This window comes from Thrips palmi, unplaced genomic scaffold (assembly GCF_012932325.1).
Source record: "Thrips palmi isolate BJ-2018 unplaced genomic scaffold, TpBJ-2018v1 HiC_scaffold_1, whole genome shotgun sequence".
NCBI classification, from domain to species: Eukaryota; Metazoa; Arthropoda; class Insecta; order Thysanoptera; family Thripidae; genus Thrips; species Thrips palmi.
The window spans coordinates 5,217,578-5,244,458 of record NW_023144620.1 but is presented as its reverse complement, the minus strand read 5'-3'; the positions used below and the strand labels follow the sequence as shown (position 1 = coordinate 5,244,458).

Here is a 26,881-nt window from a genome sequence, read left to right as displayed (position 1 = left end):
GATGGACTTTAGAGTATTGACCCAGTATTGACTCAGGTTGGATAAAACTGAACTTCCAGAGTGTGCCAATTTCAAATGTAATGATGGTGCACGTCATAGAACTCGAGAAACGAAGCAAGAAATTCGAGTTTGCTTTCGTAGAAGGCACTTTTCTTGAAGTAAACACTCGAAACGTTACAGTCAGGTTGGAGATACCATAGAGATACCGACAATCGGTAAGCGTCTTGCTAAGTTGTTGTGGTCCAGGGACAATACATTTAGTGAAAGTGACATTAAAAACTATGCAGAGTACTATTCTACACCTTGTGTAACAATAGTAATACAAAATAATAATAATAATAATAATAATAATAATAATAATAATAATAATAATAATAATAATAATAATAATAATAATAATAATAATAATAACAATAAACAGTCACGCCTGTAAAATATTACACCTATAAAAGTTGACAATTTTTTGACTCCAATGACAGAACACGACCCGCGCTTAAATCATCGAACCTAACAGTTAAATGCGTCTCTGGTTAAAAAACGAATCATCAAAATTACATTTGGTAATCAGATATGTAAAAGAGGTCTACTGCTTGAATCAGAGATGTCTCTGGTTCCTTGTCTGAAATGTGGGCAACGACGTTAGCTTACAGTATCACGACGAAATAAAGAAAACAACAACATAAGAAACTGACTTTTTTGTGATCCTTTTTTATCTTGGTGCCAACCACCATCTTAAGGCTAAAACTAGGTTCGGAATAGAAGATAGTGATTGCGAATCTCCTAAGGTATTATTATTATGGTAGGTTTAGTGGAAAAATAGAAGAGATGTAGTCCTTATGCCGAAGTAGGCAGTTAGAAAACAACACAATAAATGCTTTGGATTGTACTCACACAAATTATGGCAACAAAGATATTAATGAAAGTTCTGTGAAAGTACCTCTAGGAGGGGCAAATCCTCTTCTTACAGGTTGCACTATGAAGGTATGTACATGAAGATATTATCACAATAGACGAAAAGGCAATCATTCATACACAAAATTCATCGCTCGTTTGCGACGTCTAATAATAAGATAAAGTAGTACCTTTGCACAGAGGCATTTCGCAAGTTCCGCAAATAAAATGACCGTCCATTTCAACACGTTATCACTATTTTAAAATTGGAAGGCAAAGCACATGCAGCTTTCACAAGCATCGAAAACAAAGTCCCTATTTGTTCCATTCGTCATTGCAACAAAAGAGCGCTCATCCACACCTGCTAAAAGCAATCAACAGCCGAATTCCAATTCGGCAATCACGCTCCCGGCGATTGGGTAAAGGTGAAAGTCCGTTCGCAAAGCTCGTGAATTTAGACGGAGTACAGTAGTTGAGGGACCTCTGCCTATGCTGAATAATGAGATTTCAGGCAAGAAGAATTAGCGCTTCCAAGAACGGCCAGGGCTGTCCCTGAACGTCAATGTTAGTGCGACGTCCATGCTCAGGCGTCTTTTGGCACGACAATCTAGAAAATCTAATTTCGATTAAGGCGACGGCAACCAATTCCAAGTTTGATAGCGGTCATATCGGGGCGCCTCTTTTAGTGGCCCGGTCGAGTGCGAACCAGAGAGGACGGCGCTGGCGTCTGTTGGCCCTGGTCGAAGGCCTCGTCGTGAGATTCCGAAGGCAGTCCGCTACTGCGGGGCCGGCGTAGGCGCGGGAGGCAGCCCCGACGGCCCGGACGGCCCGGACGGCCCGGGCGGCGGCTTCTTGGGCCGGAAGGACGCGGCCAGGGACGCCATTAGGCCGGGCTGACGGCCTGCTCCGCTTGCTCCGCCTTCGGAGCCGTGAGGGCCCTGAGCTCCGTCAGCACCGCCCGCCGCGTCCGCGTCCGCGCCGCCCGCGCTGTGAATACTGTCCCCGGACTGCTTGAGTCTGTTGAGCAGGCCGCCGCCCCGCCGGCTGCCGGGGCTCCACAGGTTGCCGGTCTTCTTGCGATTGTTGTTGTTCCCGGTGGGCTCGCCCTCGGCGACTGCGGCCGCGGCCAGGTCCAGGCCGTCGTCGGCCTCGGGGGACGCGTTGACGGACGCCTGGCGCCGCCGCTCCGGTGGGTTGGGCTCGGCGCCGAGCAGCGACCGCCACCCCCGCGGGCCCCGGGTCTTCGGCAAGGTGGCGCGCATCTCCAGCGAGTCCACTGCGTCGCTGCCGTGCCGCGCCCTGGTGCCGTCGGCCTGGTGCAGCATAGGCGAGGCGGGGCAAGTGGCTGCGCCGGGGCACACGCTGGCGGTGGGGCTGTTGGCGCCGTGGCACGGCGACGCCCCCGCGGACGCCGTCGCGGACGTGGCCTCCCGGCTGCTGCTGTCGCTGCTCACGCTGAAGGAAAGCCTGTCCGTCAGGTTCTTGAGCTTCTTTAGGAACGACGTCGGTGACCGGAGCTTCGGTGACGATGACGCCCTGGCGTCGGCTGACTGCGTCCCGGCGGCGCTGGTGGCGCGGGTGTCCGAGGGTGGCGCCACCGGGCTGCCGAGGGGAGACGTGTCCCTGGGAGGCTGCGGCGAGCGCGCCCCGCGGCCCGCCGTGCTGCCCCGCTTGCTGCCCTCGCCGCTGCACGGGCTGTGCGAAGACCGCGACAGCGTGTCGTCCTCGAACGACAGGCACTTGGTGTCCTTGTCGCCGTTGCAGCGGCTGAACTCGGTGGAGCGGCCGGACTGCGGCGACGTGGCCAGGGAGCTGCGCGTGGGCGGCGTGGGCGCGGCAGAGCCGTGGTGGTAGTGGTGGTGCTGGTGGTGGTGCAGGTCGCGCACGGCCCGCGCCAGCTCCTGGTGCGCCAGGTCGCCGCTCAGGGCGCTCTTGTCGCGGCTGCCCTTCCTGCTGCCCGGGTAGCTCTTCCGGCCGCTCTCCGTCGAGATCTTGAACTTGAGCGTCTTTTCGCTCACCTCCACCTCTGTGGCCGTCTCCTCTTCTTCTTCCTCCTCCTCATCCACGTCCTCTTCCTCTTCGTCGCCAACCTCGTCGGCCGCGGCGTCGTCGTCGTGCCCGGCAGGGTCAGCCTCGACGTCCTCCTCGTCCTGCTCGCGGACTTTCTCCATGACGGCGTCCTCGGTGTTCGGCACGTCCTGCGGCCGTTCCAACGCCTCATCTTCGGCGGAGCGCGATCTCGAGCGGACGGTCTGTGAAAGGAAACAAAAACATGACGAATTTGCATAGTAGTTGCAACGTTGTCTTCCACTGCACCTGTGCACACGAGGTGCCATAGGTGCAGACAGCGGCTTTGTACGCTTTCATTCTGCCGCATAAAACCACCAGGAAAAATAAAAACTTTTTCTGCTAAAAAGACGACGACGCACCTGGAAGGACTTCCTGGACTTGACGGAGTAGCCGGAGCCGGACTTGACCAGGGCCTGCGTGTCCTGCCCGTGCGCCGCGGCCTGCGCGAGGTGCGCGGGGGTCAGGTCGCCCAGGTCCACGATGGACTTGCGGTGGATGCGCTCCTCGCGGCACTGTTCGTTGAGGCGGCGGTAGTACTCCAGGGCCTCCCGCACGGGCTGCACGATCATGTCCTGCAAAAAAAATAATAATCACATTTTAGTCTTTTTTTAGCTTCTTTGTTGCTTTTATTATGTGAGAAATCCTCTTTTTTTTTCGAAGATTTTGTTTGAGATTGCAAAGACGGTTCGGCGACTTACATGCAGCTGCGGCAGAAGAGCGCCCAACGCCTCGAACAAGGGCAGCAGCACGAAGCCGATGAAGGAACACTGCGACGACGGCTTGGTGATCTTGTTGGGGTCCATGAAGGGCGTCACCGGCAAGCCCTCCATCTTCTCCGCGTCACTCTGCTTGAAGAACTCCTGCGCAGGAAAGAGAGTCATCCAAACTGTTTCTCCAGACACTGTGAGCCAAAGGCATGCTTGTGACAGGATTTCGGACGTACCTGTAGTAATCTGTCGAGCCAGGGCTCTGCCACGTGCATGGGCCTCGCCTCGTTGGAGATGTCGGCCACCTTGATCAGCACCATGCTCAGCTGCAACAAGACGAAGGGGTTAAGTTTCCGACTCAGGCGGCGGCGTTTCTTCAAGTGCCGTGTCCCGGACACACTGCCGCTGAGGGGCAGACTTTGGGCCGGCTGTGCGGAAGTTGGGAGGGAACGGCAGAGCAGCCCTCGCTTCAAACGGACACGTCTTTAAAAACTTGGCGGCCCGGCTTGCCCTCCCCCTCCCACTCTATCGCGGTGGCCCTCTTGTTAAAAGCACGTCCAATTAGCGGCTGGCGAGTTCAAAAGGGCTGGCGGCCGAGTGGCGCGCCATGGCCCCGGCTCGACATCCAGAAGGGCTTCAGCTTCTAATCGACCGTGTGGACCGGCACCGCCCCGGCACAGCACCGCCGGCATCGTTGTACCATCGACTCGCGCCTGCCCTCCGACTTTGAGTGGAGTGGCTCCAGCCGGATGACGTCACGCCGCCTGACCCAGTGCCCCACAAGCAGGCGCCCCGCCGTGCCCCGATGACACTCGCAAAAGTGGGGAAAATGGAACGGCCCTTGCGATGTCCTCCCTTACCAGGTCCGTGTGCGACTTGTTGCCGAAGTCGAACTCGGGCGTGATGTCCTTGAACTGGGCCAGGATCTCGTTGTGGCGCGCCATGTCCGTGGCCAGGATGCAGCGGATGATGCCCTCGCGGACGGTCCGGAAGACGTGCGCCGGCAGCGAGGCCAGGATGTTGCACTCCTGCAGCTCCAGGATGCGGAAGGCCACGGAGCAGTGGTGGTTCTCCAGGGGGGAGATGTCGTTGTAGCGGAGCGCCAGCTCCGTCCGCGCGTTGATCTGCAGCCAAGGTGGCATTATGACAACAAGTTAGTCGAGAAAAGGCTCCTCTTTCCCCCGCCATGCCTTTCCATTCTTCGTGACATTGGGCGACCTCACGGCCCTTTCCACGCCGCCGCGCCGCATTTTCGTAATTTTACTTTTTCCAATCTCGAGCCACTTTGCGCGAGGCGGACAGCAGCAGTGGCAGCAGCATGCCGTCGCCCTTCTCGCCTCTCCGCGAAACGAGCCGCCGCGGCGATACCCCGCGCGCCGAAAAGCGAGGCCGGCCGGCCGGGGTATCGCGGCCACCGCGCCACCGCGCTTGCCGCCCGCCTACCCACCTGGTAGATGTTGTTGTAGCCCGGGTGGTCCAGGTCGTGGCAGATGCACGACGTGATGAGAATCAGCGTCTCCAGGTCGCCCACTTTGGCGGGCACATCCACGCAGCACGCCATGGCATACATCTGGAGAGAAACAAAAATAAAATCATTCGTTCATTTCAACGCCTCCTTGTAAAAGAGGTCTGCCTTATTTACCACAGAGAGGCCTCTTTTGCTGAGAAACGTCGATTTCATCCATTGCAGAATTGATGCAAAAACTTGGGGAAGTATCAAGAAAGACGGGCGTTAGAGGGGCGGTGGCGTCATAAAAGCAAAAACAACAAACAGCCGGCAAACAAATAGGGCGGTGCTTGCGTAATTTGGAAGGGAGATCGCAAGTTATGGAAGCAGTGGTCGCAGTCATAACCGGCGAACAACCGGGCCCGGGGGGTGGGGGAAGGGAGGAGAACTACTGCACCAAGGTTGTACTGAACCCGCCAAATTGACCCCTAAAATCCGAATTGCCCTCTAAAATCCGTGAGGCTCGTTGTCAGGGACGCACTCTCTCCCACACTCGCACACATTACGCACCATCTGTGTGACGCAGAAGCCGTGGCGGAAGTTGTGGAACGGCACCTCGTTGTAGTTCTTGTAGACCTCGTAGAGGAAGGCGCGGATGGTCCTCGCGTCGATGTGGAACTTCTCGGGCAGCCCGAAGTCGTGGTACATCCACTCCAGCAGCGCCAGGATGTCCGAGTCCGACAGCGGCGAGCAGTCGAACAGGGCCGTCTTGAGGGCGTCCTTGATCTCCTCGGAGGGCGGCACATCGCTGCGGCAAGGAGAAGCACTATGCTTTAGTGGCGGTGACCTAAGAGGAAAACGCGCACCCCCAGCGCAGCGCGCAACTAGCGGCCGTGTTTCTGCTCGCTGAAGCACGTCCCTGCCAGTGGCGTGGTGCGTCGTGTTTCCGGTTTAATTCACCTCAACGAGGAAAGCAGTGCACTGCACCTCGTTACCATTGGTTACCAGCCCCGCCAGTGTCCGCGCGCATCCGGCGCTTGCTCGACCCCCCTGCCTGGCTCTCTGCAGACTGATTCCGAGCGGCGCTCTGTCTCTCTCGCACGCTTGGGCCGTCCCGTACAGGTGCGAGAGAGACAGCGCGACGAGAACGGGCGACCCCCGGAATCGGTGTGCAGCCTCGCTATCGGCCCGTGTTGAGATAACGAAGGCGCGCAACCAGGAGAAGCGGTCGCGGCGTCCGGCCGACCATTTCCGGAGAGAGAGAGAGAGAGAGAGAGAGAGAGAGAGAGAGAGAGAGAGAGAGAGAGAGAGAGAGAGAGGGAGGGAGGGAGGGAGAGAGACCTCCCCGATGAGAATCATCTTGCAGGCCTCCGCCGCAATATCGTCCGCGGAGTGGCGCTTCGCTTCGCGACGTAAAGCGCTCCATACCGGTCCGGCCGTGCGCTGCGCTGCAGTGTGCCTGACGCGCTGCGCCGTGCGAGCGTTATTCAAAGAGCGCCTTTCGCTCATATCGGTTTATTGCACTGGCATAAAAGCCGCACAATGGCTGGCCGGCACAATACCTCGGATCATCGCCGTGTGTGTGTGTGTGTGTGTGTGTGTGTGCGTGTGTGAGTGTGTGTGTGAGTGTGAGTGTGCGACCGCGGCTTCGGTTTCCAGCAGCAAGGCGTCCAGCACATGGGGACGGCCCAGCCGGCCACTTCGCGCGTCCTCAAGGTCGTGATCTTGGATACAGAGACAACTCGCCGATATAACGGACGAAGGCGTCTGGAATGGATGTGGTCGGCTTTCCGCGGAGTGACGCGTTACAGCGCTTTCCCCCGTCCGTCGCGCACCCTGTGGCGTCCCGTGGCGCCCCGTGCTTGTAATGAAGAGCAGCCTCGTGCAGCCCCGCCTCCCCGCCCCGCCGTCGTCGTTGGTCTGAAAATACGACGAGTTGGTTTCCTCGTTTTTCCCCGGCCGAGATCCCAGCGAGAATTATTTCCTGCTCCTTCCTGTGTGCGCGACGTCCCGCCCTGCCCGCCCTGCAGGCTGGAGTGGGGCTCCAGCCTGGCTCCAGCCGCTCCAGCCAGGAACGAAGGGCGCCGGAACGATGTCCAAATAAATGCTGTGGCGGTAATGAAAGAAAGCGAGCGAGGCGAGTGGAGGGTGGACACCACCTGGCGGGGCGGGGCGGGGCGGGGCGGGGCGGGCGGGCGGCTTAGCCGGGGGCCAGGCCGGCCGAGGCCGCGGCCAGCAGGAGGGGCGCAGGGCCGAGGAGCGCCAGCAGGCGCGTCCATTAAGGGCCAATCCCGCGATAAATAGGCCGAAAATGAGCCCTTAAATTGGCCCAGTCAAGCAGGGAAGCTGACACTGAATTGAGGGCCCTCTGGAGCTGGGCTGCGTCCCTGCGCCCCCACGGTGACCCACTTTAGCACACCCATCACCCCATAATGGTCCCTGAGGAGCCCCGCCGCGCCCCGCCCCAGCGCGTCAATGGGTGTCGAGGCCGGGCCGGGCCGGCCGGGCCCGTGGACATTGCCGCCGCAGGTTCCTAGTTCCTAGTAACGGGGACGGGATGACGACGCAGGGGCTTTGGCCGCTCTGTCTCTCTCGCACCCATACGAGGCGCACCGTGAGTGTGAGAGAGGTCGCGGTGCGCCTCGCATGGCGAGCGAGAGAGACAGAGCGACGATGAGGCATCAGCCTGCTGTGGAGCCTCCCGGACGGCCCATCCTGAGCCAAGCGGGGCCCGGACTGCAAACGCTTGCCCAGTGAAATTGGCCTGCCGAGCGGTGGGAGCCTCATCGGGCGAATCGCAAGACAAACCCTTGCTTCCCATCCCCAAGTAAGTGGCCCGGCCGCCCCGCCACGCCACTGCCAAGCCTTGGCGAGCCTTGGGCCGCGCGGAGCCTTTTAATTATTTGCAGATCGTAAAAGGGAAAACCCCCCACGGCCTGCGTCATTGCCTTTCTGTTATTTTAAAGCGCGTTGCGTTCGCCGCGTTGCCCGCCAGGCCGCCACTCCACTGTTGTCCCCAAGGCCGGCAAGGCCGCCAAGGCCGAGGCCGCTTGTCTGCCGGGGTTTAAAATAATAATTCCTTGATCCGTGTCGGTCATTAATGCGCCATCCATTGCCAGGAGCCCTGCAGGCCCATTCCGCTCCGTCGCTCTCACACTCACACTCGTGGGGCGTGTGCGCCGGGGTGCGAGAGAGACGGAGGGCTGTTGGCCGAGGGGGCAAAAACTCGGGATTTTCGTGTACACATGATTCGGAAAACGCAATGATTGCGCATGGTTTTAATTGATTTCATGGCTGATTTTGCCTTATTTCGCGACGCACCAGGGTGATGTTGAGCGTGATTGCGTGTGATTGTGTTCGGAAAGAAATGATTTCGGACTGATTTGGCCTGGTTTCGTGTGATTCTGCCTAATTTCGGTCGATTTTAGTGATTTTGGCTGATTTCGGATTGCTTGATTTCGCGTGATTCTCAATGATTCGCGTGTGATTTCGGGGGCCGTGTACACATGATTGCGCGAGTTTTTGCCCCCTCGCTGTTGGCAGTGCGGCGGGCGAGGCGGGCGAGGCGGGGCGCCGTGGCGAGGACGTCGCGCCGTCGCGGACACACATTAGGGTGCCGCGCCCCCGTGCCGCGTCGCCGTGCCGCGTCGCCCGCGTCGCCATGACGACGGCGTGACGTCACCACGTGTCGCACGGTGATAACGGCACACGACACGCGCGTGCCGTGCCTTGGCTTGGCGTGCCTTGCCGTGCCGCACGCGCGGGGGCAAACACCGCGCACGCCACACGCGACGGCCGCGCGGTCGTGCCGCACACCGTAAGAGCGTGACATTTGTCTCGCTGGACAGTGCGCGACGCGGCGGCCGTTTCAATCTCGCGCCGCGCGCTTTGTCCGCAGCGCGGCAAAAATTGTTTCAAACTTAACTTGTGCAGAGCGCGCGGCGCGGGCCGGAGCGGCGCGGCGCGGGCCGGAGGAGGAAATGAAATAAAAACAAATGGGAATGGGACTGGCGGGGCCGGGGACGTCTTTGCGCGCCGCGGACGCCGCGGACGCCACCCCGGCAAGTACCCCGTTGAGCACGACGCGGTTGTTGAGAAATGCCTCACCTCCTCCCGCAAACACGTTGCCGCCGCTGCCGCCGCCCCCGCCGCGGCGGAGCAGGCCGAGAAGGCCGAGCCCCACTCCGAACCGAAATGAGCCGAGCGCGGACAAGCAGAGCGACAAGCACGACGCCCGAAGGCAACGCCGGCAACGCTCAGTTGAGGAAACATACCCGCCGTGTGCACTGCGCGTCTGCGCGCCCACTACACTGTTCGTTGCGACCGCGTCGATTCTTGGCACTGCCGGGACAGAAGCGACGGTTCCGAGTTCTGACACTGTACTAGTAGTGTCGTGTCGAAAGGGTTGCCAACCTCAGCCTAGGCTACCTACAGGCACTTGGCTTGTTCTCGACCAGCTGCAAAGTACGGCTGAGGGTGGCAACCCTTTCGATACCAGTGCACCGAGGGAATTTAATGTTTGCCAAATTATGTGGCGGCACTGCACTGCACCACCGGCACCGCAGAGCTGCGGCTGCATTTTCGTGATTAAGGTGGAGGGGTGGGGGGAGTCGGAAACAGCTTTCGCAGCAGCAGCCCAGCGGACTGGTGCCGAGCACCACTCTGTCTCTCTCGCACCCACAACGGGACGCCACATGGAGTGCGAGAGAGACAGAGTGCCTGCTGCGCGCAGCGGGGCGACCAAGCGCCTGTGATCGGCGAGGTAGGCAACCCATCGCGCAGCGCCGTCCGCGAGCGGCCGCCTCGCCGCCTCGCAGGCGCCTCGCGCAGAGCTCATCTTCTCGTCGCTCTGTCTCTCTCGCACCCGTATGGGACGCCCCATGAGTGCGAGAGAGACAGAGCGACGACGGCAGCGACGTGCGGAATCGCTCCCCGGGTGGACGAAACTCGGGACAAAGTTTGAGCTCCCCAGTCTTTCCAGTCCTCAAATAGGACGTGAATCGAACGCACACGCGATGCCTCCGCGAGAGGATTCTTCGTTTCGTCGGCAGTTCGCGGGGCGGTCCACTGTAAGCACACTGGGGCCTGCCATGTGTTTGCGTGGGGGCACGTTTGCGAAACGTAGAGCTTCTCAGGGTTGGTCCCAAACGAGCCTAAAGCCTGGGTTCGGCCCGTGGTTTGGGGGGGGGGGGAGAGACAGAGAGACAGACAGACAGACAGAAGACTGCAGCCAATCGGCCCACCAGAGGGATCTGGAGCGGAGGCGCGGGGAACGAGCTCGGCGGAAATACACACGGCGCAGACGACGGTGACGTTTTCTCTTCGCCGCCGCTACAGTGAGCTCGCGCCCCGCCCCGCCCCGCCCCGCCCGCTGCGTACTTGTCAGAGGGGAGTTGAAGACTCAGGTGGAGACGGGACGGCGGCGCCGGGGAGGACGGGACGAAGAAGGTGAAGTCGCGGCGGCATTTCGTTTATGCTGCGTCGTAAAACCGCGCGCGGTGGTATTTCACCGCGGAGGCGGGGCGTTCCGGGGCGTTCCGAGGCGTTCCGAGGCGTTCCGGGGCGTTCCGAGGCGTTCCGGGGCGTTCCGAGGCCCGCCCCGCCCCGTTCATTTGGCGGGCCTATCGTCTATCGGCTCACCAGATCTCCAGGAAGTGCTCCTTGACGCGGCGCTGCTCCTCATGGCTGCGCCGGCGGTACTGCAGGCGACGGCAGTCCTCGGGCGGAGGCAGCTCCTTGTAGTAACCTGGAACAAGCGGCGCCACACTGTGAGTGACAAGGCGAGCGGTCGACGTCAACCATAGCCCGCACGTCATGCGAGCCAACTGAAAAAAAAAACTGAAACAAAACGGTGTTTGAAGCACGGAACAGCTCAACAAGTTAGGCTGTTGGCGTTGGCGCTGCCATTTGCCGTTCCCAGTGCTCGCCACTAACCAAACAAATGACAGGCGTTCCGCGTCGGTCACGGTGTCGGTGTAGGCGGGCTTGGACAGAAGGGGGTGGGGGTTGTCGGGCCCCGGCCCCGGGCCCCGGGACGCGGCGTAGGATCCACGCTGAGCCGCGGCGCGCGCGCGCGCGGGGGAAACCAGATATCCTCTTTGCTTATGCATCAGAATAAAACATTTCGAATGTTGCTTTCGCTGACTGAATGCCAGCTGGGCGGGGCGGGGCGGAGGAGAGCCCCCTGGAAATGGAACAAGGCAGCCAAGCCGAAGCCGCACCAGTGCCTACCAGACCAGTGCCTACCAGCGCCGAGCGGTGACGGCGACTTATTGTGAAAATGCACTGCGAAGAGGGCGAGGGGGGGGGGATGGGATGGGGCCGGAGGGGCTTAGGCTTCGCCATGGCTGCGCCGAGGGCTGCCTGGGGCTGTGGCGCCGTCGCACCTTGCGCGCACCGAGCCACCGGAGCGTCGGAGCGAGCGGCGAGCGGACTAGGGAAACGCGATAAAAAACTTGGCAAGTCCGGCTTCGGTTTTACAGCGTCGCCCTCCCCTTCCGGTGCTTCCGGTTGCAAGGCGCTTGCAGTGCACCTGCTCGGCTCGGCTCGGCCTGGCCGTACCGGCGCGGCTCGCCACGGCCGGGCCTAAAACTTGCCAGGTGGTGTGGTAAACCGGCCAGTAAAACTTTGTCTCAACCCTTCGGGGGTTGCCAGCCGTGCCCGGCCTGGGACTGGAGGCGACCTGGGGCGCTCTGACGTCAGCAGGGTGTCCAACTTGGCCACGCGAAAACGGATGAAAACTTAATAATGAAACGCACCGGGGCGCGGCACGCCACGGCACGCCACGGCGGGGCGTGCGTTCGAACGGGCGGCAATATTCGCGCGGCCTGGCCGGGGCGTGGGGCCATCAGGCCACCGCCTTGCCGCCTCGGCGTGGTGGCGCCGTAGCGACCCGTAGCGACGCGCGGTTATTGGCAATAGGAGGCGGCGAAGGCGGGCGAGAGGCGTAAGCCTTTTACCTAGAGCAACAGGTTGGCATAGCGCGGCCCGCCGCGGGATCACCGCACACAAAATACCGTACACTGTGTACCGCGTCGTCTGTCCCACTCTTTCTTTCGCGTGTTTGCCCAAGGGCGAGGGTGGTCCTCCTTCCCTCCCCCCGTCGCGGCCGTCGCGGCACTGTAGCCACATTCCGAGAACCGGTTATCCTTATCCTCTCTCGCAAACGAATAATCCCTCCCCGGCCTTCACCTGCACTGGCACTGCAGAGCGTTTCCGCGTCGCCGTCTGTCTCTCTCGCACTCGTGGCCGTCCCGCGCGCCGCGTGGGCGCGAGAGAGACAGACGGCGACGCGCCTCCACTGCACGCAAAGGGCCGCGGCAAAGACGGCGTTATGGCGCCGCCGAGGCGCCGAGGCCCGCGACAATGTCGTTTACTGCACCGCGAGACAGAGACAGAGGCAGCGGCGCCTCGACGGCGTTGTCGTCCTCGAAGGGCTTCCTCCCCCTGCCGTGCCGCCTTGCCTGCCGGGTCTCGGCTTACACTTGTGTTTTATCGGTGTGTCGCCTTCACTCCCCTTGACGCACCTGGGGTGCAGTGCGGCGCGCAACGCTCCACTTTTTTACGAGCCGCGCAGTCTGTCTGTCTGTGAGGTCTGTCTGTCTGTCTGTCTGTCTGTCTGTCTGTCTTTCTGTCTGTCCGTCCGTCCGTCTGTATCGCGTCGCTTCAAAGTCGACGCTTGTCTGACACTGAGCCGACGAGAAAAAGCCAGCGCCCCACAGTCGACTTTTCCGTCCTTTGCCGGGGGGCGCGCCGGGGGGTCGCTTTAGCAGCGCAGTGACACGCGGTGAATCAAAGCGCGTGACGTGTGTGTGTGTGTGTGTGTGTGTGTGTGTGTTTGTTTGTGTGTGTATGTGTGTGTGGGAGAGGGGGGAGGGGGTCGTGGCCGGGGCGCTAGTTGTGTTGGAGCGTTTATGTGATTAACAGCGGGATTGCGTTCCCGAAGTTAAAAGCGTGCGTGACGGCGGCTCGACGCCAACCACCCCACCCCCTCCAAGACCCAACACTCCTTGTCCTGCGAGCTGCCCCCGCAGTCCTGCCTACCCCCAAACAACCCTCGCCGTCGGTTCGATCACCTCCCCCTCCCCCTGACACCACGACACGACAACACGCACGCCGCTGGGGTCGTGCCCGTCGTGCCCACAGGCCCTGCTGGCCGCAGCCCTTGGCTCGCCAGCCCCGCCTCGCCGCCGACCCTTGCGCCGACCCGCCCTCCGTCCCTGACCTGAGCCAACGCCGCTCAAGATGGTGACTCCCGATAGGCGGTGTGCGACGCAGATATGCCCCCCCCCCCAACCCCTCGACTTCTGGAAGGCTGCCGTAAACAAGTGTGTGAATTAGCAAGCAGCGCGTACCGCGTCGCACCGCGTCGCACGCAGGCCTGGTACCCGCGGGGCCGGACGCCCAGAGCGCCGCTGGGGGGCAGAGACGCGCTGCAGTCCGAACAGTGCCGCGTCGCTCCGTCTCTCTCGCACCCTGACGGGACGCTTCGCAGGCGCGAGGGAGACAGAGGGACCTTCTCGGAGTCTGCCTGCTGAGCCCCAAGGCCGGGGTCGGGGCCCCAGAGAGGGGACACTGCTGTAAAATGCACGTCGAAGCCTCGAAGCGCGCGGCAGCGGCAGCAGCGGCAGCAGCCCGACGCCAGCTGCGGACCACTTAGCCGTAGCGCACACAGCTGGATGAGTTGGAGTGAGTGAGGGCGAGTTAGAGCCAGCAGTGGGGCCTGGGTCCCCTCACGGGGCTGGCGGGGCTGGCGGGGCTGGCGGGGCTGGCGGGGCTGGCGGGGCTGGCGGCACGTTGCCTGTCATAGATAGGCCCTCTATAACAGACCAAGTTGGAGGCGGCGAAATGGGGCTGCTGTGGGAGGGGGGAGGGGAGAGGCCGAGCCACACCAATCCCAACGCGGCGCCCCAGCAGTCACGTGAAGAGGGAAAAAATTCCCAAAATGCACCAGTGTCGAAAGGGTGGCCCCATGCCCTCTAGGCAAATATCTGGGCGCCTCTTTCGATACGTTGGCTAGCGGGCTGAGGTTGGCAACCCTCCGACACTCTGCTGCATCGTGGGAGTATTTGTCTGCCAGTGTGGCAGCACTGCCCCGGCGGGCCTCGCGGTGCTCGCGGTGCTCGCGGCCTGCCCCGTGTTGTTGAGTGTTGTTTCGGCAAGGTTATCGGAACGGCCGTTCCTCCGTTTCCATCGCCGCTTTTCCCCAGGCTTTCCCTTTCATCGTGGCCGGGCTCGCCGGCGGACCGGTTCCGAAAGCTGCTTTCTTCTCTCTCCCTCTTTGACGCACTCGCGGGGCGTTTCGTTGCGAGTGCGAGAGAGACAGAGCGGCCCTTCGGAACGGCTCGGCTGGCCTCGCAGAAATGGCCGCGATTGAAACGCCACTGCAAAAGGCGGCGGCGCGGCGCGCTACCCCTTTGCCCTGCCTCGCCCTGCCGCGATGCCGAGAGAAAAAAGAAGAAACAGACCGCCTCCCTCGGCGGGACGCGAACCCACCGCCACCTGGAGAGAGCGACGCGCTGTCGCGAGGGATCATTCGCGCCGAGCACGACATTGGTTGTCTCCTTGTCTCGGCGTCGTTAGCCATCCAGCAAGAGCCGGGGCCACGTCAGCCGAGCGGGCCGAGAGGGCCCAGGCTCGCCGCCCGGCCCGGCCCGACCCGGCCCGGGTCAAGGTCGAAACCCAGAGCTCGCTCCGCGGGGTGTGCGACCCTCGACCCTCGACGGAGAGCGGCAGGCTCCTCTCCCTCTCCCACCAGAATGCAGCGGGCGCTGTCAAAATTGCGTCGCCCACATTCACGAGAGGGAGAGAGAGAGAGAGAGAGAGGTCTGGGGTGCAGGCAGTCCGGTCACATTCGACCCACCGTCACATGCAAATCGTCGCGGGAAGTGGCTGGCTGGCTGCGGGCTGATACCGAATTTTCTTCGCCGCGTCTCTCTCGCACCCGAGCGGCGGGCCGTCGGCCAGTGGGGGTGCGACGGAGACGGAGCGCCCTTCGGAATCAGCCTGGGGGGTGGGGGGCGCGTGGGGGTGGGGTCAACTGCACGTGACGGCGGCGCCGTGCATGCAGCCCCCGCAGTGTGCCATGCAGCGCCATGGACAGTGGCGGGGAAGGACCAGGGGGTGGGGCGGAACAGCGGGGCAGCGGAACTCAGATAAGAGACAAGTGGGCCACCATTTTTGCGCCGGTAGCGAACTGGTGGCGCAGTGCTGCGCAGTGCTCTCTCGCAGTGTCTGCCCCGCCACGGCGCACGGCGCGCCACCCGCTGCCAGTGCCGCCACACTGCCACGCCACGACAGGCCTAATAGCCCGGCCGCTCAGACGACGCAATAATAGGCAGGCGGCAGGACGACCGGCGGGGTGGGGGGAGGGGGAAGGACGACGACGGCAAAACGCCGCTTCGGCTTTTGTTTTTGTCAGCGTTTTCCAGACCGACGAAATCCTGCACGCAAAGACGGGGTGCTGGATTCGCGACGTACCGAGCGGGGTGAGGGGAGGGGGAAGGGAGGGGAGCCTGTCCCCCAGGGTCAGTGGCTGCTGAAGAATGGGGGTGGGATGGGGTGCCGTCCCCGCGCTCTCGTATACACAAATTCGCTCTCGCTTTTAATTTTTTAGAGCGGACTTAATTTGAATTTGAATTAATTTGATGAGACTGATTATCTCGAGTTGGTTTGGGTAACCAGGTCCGACGACACCGGCCCGCCGGATCGGGAGCGGTGCCACACTGGCAGACCGGCACACTGTGCGACGTGGAGACGCGGACGTGTTGACGTCATTAATGGGGATCGATTAGTGGTGCCCGTGTGCCTGGCTTGCTGCCTGGCTGTCTGGCGGGCTGCTCTTCAAGTGTCGTTGGCCGCGCCCCGCGTCGCCGTGGCCGTGTCGACCGCACTCGTGTCGTCGGGGCGGTCGGGGCGGTCGGGGCCGCCTTGCCGCCCTCGCCCTGAGGCCCCCCGAGGGCGCGGGGCCGCGGGGGGCTAAGGGCCGAAGGGCCGTGTGTCTGCTGACGACGGCGGCGCAACGGCGCCCGTGTCGCGACATGCAGCTGGCTGCTTTGTCAAGCAAATCAATAGACAGAATGAAGCAGCCCGGGGCGCCAGCACCGCGGCCGTGGCGTGGTCGGGGCGGCGGTAACGGTGCGGTGGCCGTGATGAGCTTTTTATGAAGGAGTGGCGGCGGTCCACCGCCTTGCCGTCCACGCTGGGGAGGGTGATGAGGTGTAAGCAATCACAAGAACCGACAAGAACCGAAGGGCTTGTGTGGCGCCGAGGGGAGGGGGAGACTCGACGACAAGAAGACAGTGGCGTGGTGCGAGCACCGTGGGGCGGAGGCGGAGGGGGCCAAAAATGATGAGAGATGTGTGAGGTGAGTGGGTGGGACAGCAGTCCATCCGCTGCGGATCTCGCTGGGGGATTGCTTGGCCCGAAGGAGAGAGAGAAAGGAGATGGGGGAACAGAGCGGCGCAGCGAGGCACGGCGTCACAGTCAAGGCGTGTACTGGAAATGAAAACAACCCCGGGGCAAACACAGACCAGCCAAACAGATAAATTCGCTTGTGTGTGTGTGTGTGTGTGTGTGTGTGTGTGTGCGCGCGCATGCATAGTGTGTGTGTCGTGTTCGTTACACGCCGGTCGTCTGCATCGCATTAATCCCGATACAAATTCGCTTCAAGCAGTGCCGCTGTTGTTACTTTTCAACAACTAGTGTGCGTCCCGCGCTTGTCCCCCGTGGAAACTGGCTAGACAGGGACAGACAGACTGATTCCGCGTGGCGGGTCGCGACGCGGAGCGAGGCAAAGCTGCTCCCCCTGGGGCCTGGGGGTCCTCCTGGGGGTAGAAAGGCACCACGCGCTGCGCAGTGCCTGGCAGTGCACGCACGCCACGACTAATTGTCTGTTGGCAACACTGCTGCGAGGAGTCAAGGAGCGTGGGCACGCGGCGGCGGCAACCAGGACGCCGGCAGCCAGGCCGCCAAGCCGTCCTACACGTCAAAAAGCACGACTCGTCGGTGGCGAAGCGACAGCTCGTTTTTCATTTTTGGCCGTCGGAGAGGCGGAGTGGCGGTGGCGTAGGCGGCGGCGAGGCGGAACGCGGCGTGGCCTTTTCGTTTCCTCTGTCGCATTTCGGCGAGGCGAGTGCGGACCGCCGCGGCGCGCCAGGCATGCAGGGAATTTAATGGGAAGCGTGAAGCTCGACTGTGATGAGCGTGTCATGTGTGCGTGCGTGTGAGTCGCGGGGGGTTATAAGGCACAGACCCGGTAAGCCCTGCTTTGGGGTGCCACGCCTCGCCGCGCTCCCCGCCGCCCAGAACGTGCCGACGCCGAAGAAGGGCGTCTGCCACGCCACTCGGCCGCACTCGGCGCCGCGCGTCGAGGGCCGAATGATGGTATCAGACGGCACGGCCGACAACAACAACAACAACAAACAAAAACAACGACGCAGCGGTCATCAAACATGATGGGGGGATGAGGCTCGTTGGGGCTGGGGCCGGCCATGGCGGCCGGAGAGGACAGTGTAGGAGAAGCGCCTGCGAGACGGCGGCTGGGCCGGCCCGCCGAGCAGTGGCGTCGTGCAGTGGTGCCTACCCGCCGTCCCGCAGGCGCTCGCGGCGCCCGGCGCGTTGCCTACCCTCGAGTCCACAGGCGGTAGCCCTGTGTCCGCGAGCACTGCGTTCGCGGCCACTGTGTCCGCGCGACCACTCGCCGCGTCCGGCGCGTTGCCTACCCTCCCGGCGCCGACGGAAAAGAGCCTTTCATTGAGCTCCCCTTTCAAGCAACCCGTGCCGCCGAGTGTTTTGAGAGGCGAGGGCCGGTCAGGCCACAGCGGCGCGGTTCGGAGCGAGGAGCTTTGAGGCGGCCCTGGCCGAGGCCCTGGCCGTAGTCGTTGACCTCCAGGAGGAGCAGGGCCTCGCGCGTGCTGCTGGGGCCGGGCTCGGCCGCCACTCGACCGGCAGTTTCATCGGCAAGGAGAAGAAGGAGGAGAAGAAGGAGAAGAACCAGCAGTGGAAGGTACAGTGGAGAAAAGGAGGGCTCTGCATTGCTTCGCATGCAAGCAGATCGGTGGAGCGATTGGGGCGACCGCCGTGCCGGCCGAGATAGGCAGTCTCCAGGGAGACTCGAAGACCCACGAAGGCCCGTAGGCCGGCCCAGGCTAGCGCGGCTAGCGGGGGCCAAGCCAAGGCCCGGCCGGGACGGGGACAGCCACCACACTGCCGTTCGATCGCAATATGGGTTGGACCGTGGGTTGGATAGGCCCTCACCAATGTCTCCCTGTCTGCCGTCCCGTAGTCCCGTCCACAGCCAACAGTGTAGGGTAGGCTCCACCACTGTAGCGCCGGGGGCGCGCGGCCAATACAAGCACCCAACAGACTCACCGAGCCGGGACGAAAAAAAAAGCCAAAAAACACGGAGGGGGCTCTTCTCCCGTGGTTATTTGGCTAAGTGGACATCACCGTGGACGACGCCCTCGCCAGGCCGCCGCGCCGCCGGGCCCCATTTACATGGTCGGTGGTCACGAGCCGCTCAGCAGTCCCCGTCCGACCTCACCTCGCCCTCACCGGCCCAGTAATATTACCCTGGCTGGCAGGCAAGGGCTTTATGTACATCCGTGTTAAGCCGCTCTCCTTTTATTTCATCAAGGCGCGTGGCAGGGCGGCCAGCCAGGGCGGCCAGCCCGGCAGGGAAGCCAGCGTGGCCGTGGACGTGAGTGTGGACGAGCGGGACTAACCCTCCAGGGAATCGGGGAAAAGGTTCTTGTGAGAAATTCGACGGCCAGGTTGCGGCCGTTGCTGAGAGGATCGAAGGTTTCCCTTCTTTTTGGCAGAGCCCTCGGCAGAGCCCTCGGCAGAGCGCTTGCCCCGCCCCGTCCCTCACTCCGGATGGTCGGCCGGACCGGAGGGGTCCTCCCCGTCTCCGCGCCGCTCCGCGCCCTTCAAGGTCCAGTGGAAGTCGCCATGTGGCAGTAGTGCACCCTCAAAGAGCCGCTGCGATGTCGCCAACTTTGAAAACGAAATCTACCGCCATTTCCCGACTGGTTGCCCGCAGGCCGCCGTCGACCGCCACGACGTCGTCCTCGGCGGGTCTGGAGTCTCCGGTTCGCGAATGCAGCGCTGCCATTGGTCGGCGAGGCCGGCGGGGCCACGGCCACGGCGCCGTCCCAAATGACGAAGCCTTGCGAGGCCGAGGCGGCCGAGGCCCGGCCGGGTTCCCCGAAACAGCGCGCCGCTGCGAGGCTGCGAGGCTGCGACCGACCAGCGGGGTGCCTTTGAAGGCCTCGCCGGGCCACGCCAATTTGGCGACCAGCGCGAACCACACCGCAGGGGCCTCAACCTACGGTGGGGTGGGCCCGGTGGCCCGGTGGGCCGTGGGAAAGCCAGAAGTCAAAGCCAGCCTCCTCCACCGTCTCCACGTCTCCGTCTGCGCTGTAAAGTGGCGCCGTCGGATTACGGCGAGCCTCAAAGAATGCCGCGTACTGCCCCCCCCCCCCCCCGCGGCCCCACCACAAAAGGGAAACACTCACATTGATGGAGCAGCGAATACGGCCGGGCCGCGCGGCTGCGCGCCACTCCAACGTCCCTCGGGCACGCTCGCGTATTGTCTTGCCTTGCGGACCCGTACGACAATCACTCCTCCGGCGACGCAATTTCACGTCTTGTTTCCCCGCCAGCTGAAAACATACTCTGAGCGGTAACCACCAACGAATAATTTCGGGAAGGAAACAGTTCTGTTTTTGTTTTGCGAGAACTAATTAGCGACGGCGGGAGGCTTAGTCTTTGGCAGTGTATACGCAAGGTGTGTTACTGCCCCAGCGCGAGTATATACCTAAGCCCTCGCAGGGCGTAAAGCAGCGCTAACAACAATCCTGCATTTGCCCCTCCACTAAGTAGGTCAAAACTACAGTGGGCGTGCGTGACGGAGCGCCCTGTGGGGGAGGGGGAGGGGGGAGGGCTGGAGGGCGCCGAGTGGAGTGACACAGCAGAGGCGGCCCGCTCAGGTCAGTGTCCCCCACCACGCCCTACCCCGCAAAAAAAGAGAAAAGAAACCGGCGTGCCAAATCGCATTATTCTGCCGACACGGCGTGGCGTGTCAAAGGCTGTGCCAGCCTATTCAACAAGATATTATGAAGCAATAGAGCAAAGTGAGTTTCTCGGTAAATGTGTCTCGGCATTTTAGGGGGCGGCGACAACGGCACGGCGCCGGGCAGGCCGGGCCGCCGCCTGCCTGACGGATTCAATAATACCCCCACCCCCAGCCACCTCCTCCCCCTCCCCCCTCCCCGTGGACGCCCTGCTGATTGCGCGTAGGGACACCACTGGGGTCCGCTGGCGGCCCGCTGGCCGGGTGGGCTGCGTTTAAGGGCTTCTCAAGGAGATCATTTGGTGGTCGCTGGGCCTCTCTCTCCCCCTCCCCCCTTTCCCTCCCACCCCTCCCTGGTGCCGCGGGGGGCGTGTGCTCCCTCACGCAGTCCGCTCCACTGCTATGCTTCGGACGCCGTGCACGGCAGGCCGACTGGGGTGCATAGTCGAGCCCGCAGGCCGTACGAGTAGCTGCTGTGTTTGTGTGTTGCAGTCTAACTCCCCCCCCTCGATGAGAGCGCCGTTGTAACGAGACTCTCTACATGAATCGAGATACGCATGGAACAGAATGGGACAGCGACCCCCGGCGGCTTGAGCGCTTCCGTTTTATTCTCTGGCTGTTGACAGACCGATGTCTCGGAACGCGATCGATGTTTCGAGAATGAGACCGATGTCTCGAGATGAGACAGCAGGCTTCGCTCTTTCCTCGGACAAAAGCATCAGGGCAGACCAGCACATTGTGCATGTGCGTGTCTCACTGCCCGGGAGCCTCAGCGTGTGCTTGCGTGTTGTTCTGGCGAGCCTCCGTGCCATGTCAATGCAGCCTTTGTGTCTGGAGAGGCAGCCTCGCTGCACCAAGTCGTAATAAGAGAGCGCGGCGTGGCTTGTGTGTCCGGTAGGCTTGATGAAACCACCACCAACCCCCCAGCTTTGCCCGAGTGCGTGTGTGTTTCGGTTTTTACGAGGCTGCGAGGGCGGGGCCGGAGTATGAACGGACAGGTATAAGGGCACATACCTCAGCGACCTCAGCGGCCGTGTTGTGCGGGACTCCCCCGCGCCCCCTCCCCACGCCCTCCCACGACCGCGCCAGTCCCTGAGATGCCTCATCGCTCTTTGCGGGGCCCCGAGTCGTCGAAAAATCGCGACAGATTGCTGACTTCGCCGTCGCCGCGTGGGCAGGGCCGGCAGAGCTGCTGGTGAACAAACTTTGCTCGACATACCCCCACCATATGGCCCAGACACACACACACACACTCACACACACACACAGACGCAAGCCTATCGGGGAGCGGCTCTTGAAAAGGGAAGTCCTTTTTCCTCCCGAAATAATTGCCACACTCACGCCACCAGTTTTTTTTCTCCATTTTTTGTTTCCCGACGCGGGCCGAGCCGATATGGACAGTGATGGGGTGCATTTGGGCCTTCGTCGGCTCGGCCCGGCTCGGCCCCGCTCGGCCCGGAGGCCGTCACTCTACACCCATTTCCGGGCGCGGATCAAAAAGGCGGCGCCAAGCGAGCGAGCGGGACACGAACGAGTCCAGCAGGCTGATGCCAAAAGTCGTTTCCGTCGCTCCGTCTCTCTCGCACCTCTACGGGATGCCCGGCGAGTGCGAGAAAGAAGCAGAACGAACGAATTTTTTTTGGAATCAGTCTGCAGGCCCGGACCGGAAAAAAATCACGGCGGCGGCCGGGGGGAGAAAAAGCAAAAAACGCCCGAAAATGGCGCGAAAAAAACAAACAAACAAGAAAACGACGAGAGCATAAAGACCAATAAGGACACGCCGAGCGGACCGAAGGCGGTAACGAGAAAGGAGATTGGGCGTCGGCGATTCGATTACTTCCTACAGCTGGGCGGCCTGCGTCTGCGTGGGCCGGCATGGCGTGGCGTGGCGTGGCGTGGACTGGACAGACTCACGCATTACCCCAGCAACAAGTCCGTCGCAGCATTTCCCTGCATTTCGCAGCCTGTGTGAGTCGAAGGGCCAGCCGGCCAGCCCCCGGCATGCAGTGCAGTCGGAGCTGCACCGGGACAGGGGCCTCCTCGCGAAACGAGCCAACTAAACTTTTGCCCAACTTGGGGCAGCTATTCGCGGCGCGGCCGTCAAACAGCGGTGCCTCCCGGGACTGCTGGGATTAATCCGAAGAGCGGCAAGCCCGGCAAGCCACACTGTGAAATGGCAGGACGAGGCGGGCGAGGCGGGGCGAGGCGGATCGCGGGACTGGGCAGGTGCTGCTGGCACAGTGGAAGAGCCACGCCGTCGTCCCATAGCGCCAGCGCCCCAGCGGGTTGGCTCAGGCACGCCAGCAGGCTCGCTCCGAACCACGGGGACACTGCGCTCCGTCTGTCTCGCACTCGTGGGCCGAGAGACAGCGACGAAGCCCTTGTTCCGGCTGCAGCTGTCCCGGGACGGCAAGGGGCCGCGCTCCCACACTGTCGAAACCGATACAGACTGCTGCTCTACTCACCCATCCACCCGAGGTGTTCCGTCTTCTCGAGCTTGGCGCGGAACCTCGTGACCTCCTGCTTCAGGTCCTGCACGATGGGGGGGAGCACCTCGTAGTCCACCCGCATCTGACGTTCCAGCTCAGCCACCCTGCAACAAGGAGACGTTCAGTCCTCTCTCTCTCTCTCTCTCTCTCTCTCTCTCTCTCTCTCTCTCTCTCTCTCTCTCTCTCTCTCTCTCATGCAGGCGCGAGAGAGACAGAGGGACGGAAGATGCGCGCCCAGTCCCAGCGGAGCCGGGCCGCGAGGCGAAGCGCGAAGCCAAATAATTCAACCCCACCGTATGGAATTTCCCCGGAGGACAACTAAAAGAAGGCGGACTGGCAAAAGACTGGCCTCCGAGAGGGCCTCCTCCTCCTCCTCCTTGACGCGCCACTGACGTGATTGTCATTTGGCTTGGCGCCCGCCCCGGCACGCCCGCGCCTCCACCTGAGGGGCCACCGGGGGCCGTTCCCCCAGGACCCAAGGCCAAGCAGGCCTCCGTTCGGAGAGCCTGGCAGCCTCTAGCAGCCTCTGGCAGCCCGGCCACGGCCGCCCCGATGCCGCCAAACTTTGCCAGAGTGGCCCAGTGCCTGGGCCGGGCCGGCCGGGGCCTCGTCAGGGGCCTTTTTGGGGCGTGCTGCCGCGCTGCCGTGCTGTCGCATGTAGTTGCTTGTTGGAGTGGCCGAGTCGGGCGGGGCGGCCGGGCCCGTCAGGGCTGGCCAGTTGATGAGAGCAAAGTTGCGGCCAGGTCCGCGGGCCGCGCGGGGCGGGGCGGGGCGGGGCGGGGCGGGGCGGGCGGGCGGCTGCGCGGCGACTGCCCACCGTGCAAACAGCCCCACCATCAGCACCACCAAAAGTTGCGCCCGGTCCCAGAGCTGCGGCGGAGCGCCGCACAAGTGTCTTCCCTAACGCGCTGAGATCCGTCAAGGGGCCGTCCGCGAATTTCTTTCGCCCTTTCTTCGGCCCGCTCCTCCTTTCGGGTCATTACTCTCCTTTTTGTTCTGGCCGGGGACCCCAAATTGAGTCGGTCGTGTGGCCATCGCGGCACAAAGGCCCGCGTCGGGTGTTTACATAGCGGAGCTTCGATTTGCTTTCCAAAGCAGTTTGTCTCATTCCATCCCGCAATCATTGCGCGCTTGCAGAAATTCACTCTCCGTCTTTACTTCTATAGTGGAAAATCGTCCTCACCTGTTTTCTAACGCGATGAAGTCCACGCCCACCTGGTCCAGCAGCATGCCTGTAACAGCGAAATTGGCTTTCAGTAAAAACACGAAAACAACGAAAATGAGTGTCGAGTCCGGGGGGTGCTCGTGACAGTCGCCATCCACACCCCGCGGCCCGGGCCGGGCCTGGCCGGGCGCACCTACTCGCGCAACAGACGGCCCGGCCGGAGGCGACCGCGCCCGGAGGACAAGAGAGGATTTAACTTCCTCGGACGAAACAATTTCAAGGCCACTTTGCTCCCGGGGCTCTATAAAAGAATCCGGGCGGAGATGGAAGCGCGGCGCGGATGCTGAGAGCACTCGGGGGGCCGGAGGGGCGGGCCGGGGGCGGGCCCGTGGGCGGACCCAGAGGAGGTGGACTGAGAGACTTTTACTGACCGACGCGCAGAGTGCTGCCACTCCGCACCACTCCATGCCACTTCCTTCGGCCGCCTGATCGACTAAATCTCTTCCCGCCGAAATGCGGTTCAAGTCGCGCGGGAAAGAGGCGACCCCGTACACAGCACGGCGACACCCGTGGGCACCGCGCCGCACAGCCGGGCTTGGGGAAGGAGGGCAACACGATGAACCTTTGCCGCGCCTCGCCGTTCTGCCAACGCGGCCGACTCGAACACCGAGGCCGCCAGGCTGGAAGGCAGCACCGCGCAAAGCAAGTTATTAACCGGGGAAGCGGCCGGGGATGTGTTGTGAGTTCATATTAGCTCCCACCGCGCCGCCGCGTCCACGCTCGGCCTGGGAGGGGGGGTAACAAGATTGAGCGAAAAAGGTGTGCGAGTAGCCGGCACCCCACCCCTTAAGCCGACCCCAGTTTGTGCCCCCCCCCTTCCCGTCATGAAATCACACCCCGCAGCCCCGCCCCGCCTCGGCCCAGTCCCCGCAGTGCCCCGGGGTCTCCGAGCACACAAAGAGGGCCTCCCAGGCAGGCCAGCCAGGCCCCAGTGACCTGCTGACTTTGTCCTGCAGGACGAGGCCTGGCTGGGCCGGCTGGGCCTCCACCGCAAGGGCCGCTGCGGCGCGCCTTCCTGCCGAGCTCGTCAGCCTGCCTGCAAGGTGCGCAACGTAGGCATAGCAGCCTTCCGGCCCTAACGAACACTGCGAACAACAGACTCAGACTTGTCTGAAAAAGTTTAAAAAAAATTTAAAAAGTCGCAGTTTTGCGTAAACAATTTTTATAAGATGATTTACTTGGAATACGTGAGAAAAAAATTTACTTATGTTTGTGATTTGCTGTTGAACAAAACTTCATAATATTTTAGTTTCTACAGAACTTTTTTGGTGTCCTCCAGACTATTTTGGATGTGCTTTGCTCAACTTTCTTCTGTTCTTTGTAAAATTCAAATGGGGAAACGTGAGTAAAGTGCGACAGGCAGCCAGGCAGGCAGAGCCGTCGCCAGGGACGCCTGCGAGGTAGGCAGACAGACCGCCACACACATATGCTAAGCATAAGAAGATAGATCTCCTTACACACCGAGCTAAGCAGGCAGCCTCGACGGGCACGCGGCGGTAGACTCGTGTTCGTTCTTCCGGCACACGGAATACAAAAAACAAGACCCTCAGGTTGAAAATAATCATTCTTATCACGCCCAGAAAACGATCCCTTTGCTGACACGACGCTCCTTTCTGAAGCCGACGGAAAGGACCCAGTTGAAGTCGACATTCTGGTAAGGACATGACTTTCCCGAATTAAAGACAATGATATGGTGACTTGAATAATTTGTTTGATTCAAAATTAAAATAATTGCAAAAAGTCCAACAAAATTTTCCGAAGAAAGCATTTTTTGAGCTACACATAAGCGTTTCGGTTTTAAATCGATAGGCAAGTCCAAAATAACGTGTAAACGGTCATACAATCAGAAAAAAGAAGCATGATTGTAAATTGTAAAAAAAAACTAGCGTGATTGTTAATTGTAAAAAAAACTAGCGTGGCAGTAAATAGAAGCGCAAAAGCGGAAAGCGAGGACAGCATACGCACCGTTGGCGTGGCAGGGGACGGCGCATAGTTCGTACCGGCTCTTGGCTGCAAAACAGAAAGAGAACGCCACAATGCACATTACTCTACATTTACTCTGCCAAGACCGCACACACAAGCCAATGAAGCGGGTCCAGCCACACCACCCTCCCTCCACCCGGAGTCCGCTAGGTGTCACGTGTCGCACAATGGGGCTTCGCGTCGTCAGGGGTTCGCCCTCCCTCGGCCGGTGAGTCGGGCCACGTAATCCTCCAGCGTTCCAGGTTCCGGGAAAAGGGTGGAACTGTAAACCACTCCCCACGCGCGCGTCCGTTGTGTGCGAGTCCCGCAATCAGCGGGTCGCAGGCTGGGCGGCTGGCTGGGCAGGCCAGCGGGCGGCAAGTCGGGCCGCAAGCCGTGTTGCTGGCGCGGCTCATGCTGGCATGGACATGGCACGTGCAATCTGAGCTGCAAGGATGCACAGAGTGGCACGTTGTTGTACGGGTCCGCACGTGGGAAAACAACCCGTGTTGGTGACAAACCAACGACCAATGTTTTTCGAAACTGGTTCAGGGACTAGCCACTCTGAGGCACTCTTAAAATGGACGACAGATACCCGAAGCGGACGTCGGCGACGATGCTGGGGCCCGTGGTTGGTACTCACCACTTGGTCTGGACGGGACGACACAGAGGTCCTGGGCGGGGTCCTGGCCGGCGGCTGCGCTGGGCGTTGGCTCCAGGGTCGCTCCAGGTCTAGACGCCGTCTCCGACGCCCCTTGCACCGAGGCGCTGCGGGCGCTGCGGGCGCGGCCGGGGGGCCCGGCACCGTCTGCAAGCACGCGGACGCGTCAGACAGACACACTCGCACTTTAGGGAAGCAAGGGGAGAGCCGAGTCTGTAGGGTCCGAATCGCTTGGCCGGTCAGAGTTTGCAGCAGGGCCGCGGCCGGGCGGCCTGACGCGGCACGCCAGGCCCGGCCCAGGCGGCCTCCGGCCAACGGCCCCGCCGCGCTCGGACTCTCGGACGGCGCGACAGGTG

General features: G+C 61.7%; 1 protein-coding gene across 1 annotated transcript; it reads right to left on the bottom strand.

Annotated features, from left to right (window-relative positions):
• Positions 1 to 1,667: 1,667 nt before the first annotated feature.
• LOC117643314 (high affinity cGMP-specific 3',5'-cyclic phosphodiesterase 9A) lies at positions 1,668 to 26,645 on the bottom strand. Its single transcript, XM_034382153.1, has 12 exons — positions 26,508 to 26,645; positions 25,868 to 25,912; positions 23,861 to 23,909; positions 22,654 to 22,781; positions 10,756 to 10,861; positions 5,686 to 5,923; positions 5,116 to 5,238; positions 4,529 to 4,792; positions 3,905 to 3,994; positions 3,660 to 3,821; positions 3,321 to 3,533; positions 1,668 to 3,143 (listed from the first exon to the last, which is right to left on the bottom strand). The coding sequence occupies exons 3-12, from the start codon at positions 23,905 to 23,907 to the stop codon at positions 1,668 to 1,670; spliced, it is 2,847 nt and encodes a 948-aa protein (XP_034238044.1). The 5' UTR covers positions 23,908 to 23,909; positions 25,868 to 25,912; positions 26,508 to 26,645.
• Between the last annotated feature and the right edge of the window lie 236 nt (positions 26,646 to 26,881).

Bases quoted from the DNA above. Each gene is read 5' to 3' on its own strand.
- LOC117643314 (XM_034382153.1), bottom strand. From the start codon at position 23,907: ATGCTGCTGGACCAGGTGGGCGTGGACTTCATCGCGTTAGAAAACAG. The intron at 4,793-5,115 runs GTGGGTAGGCGG...CCTTGGCTGCAG, and splicing joins GCTACAACAACATCTACCAG to ATCAACGCGCGGACGGAGCT. The intron at 3,144-3,320 runs GTGCGTCGTCGT...TTCCTTTCACAG, and splicing joins AGTCCAGGAAGTCCTTCCAG to ACCGTCCGCTCGAGATCGCG.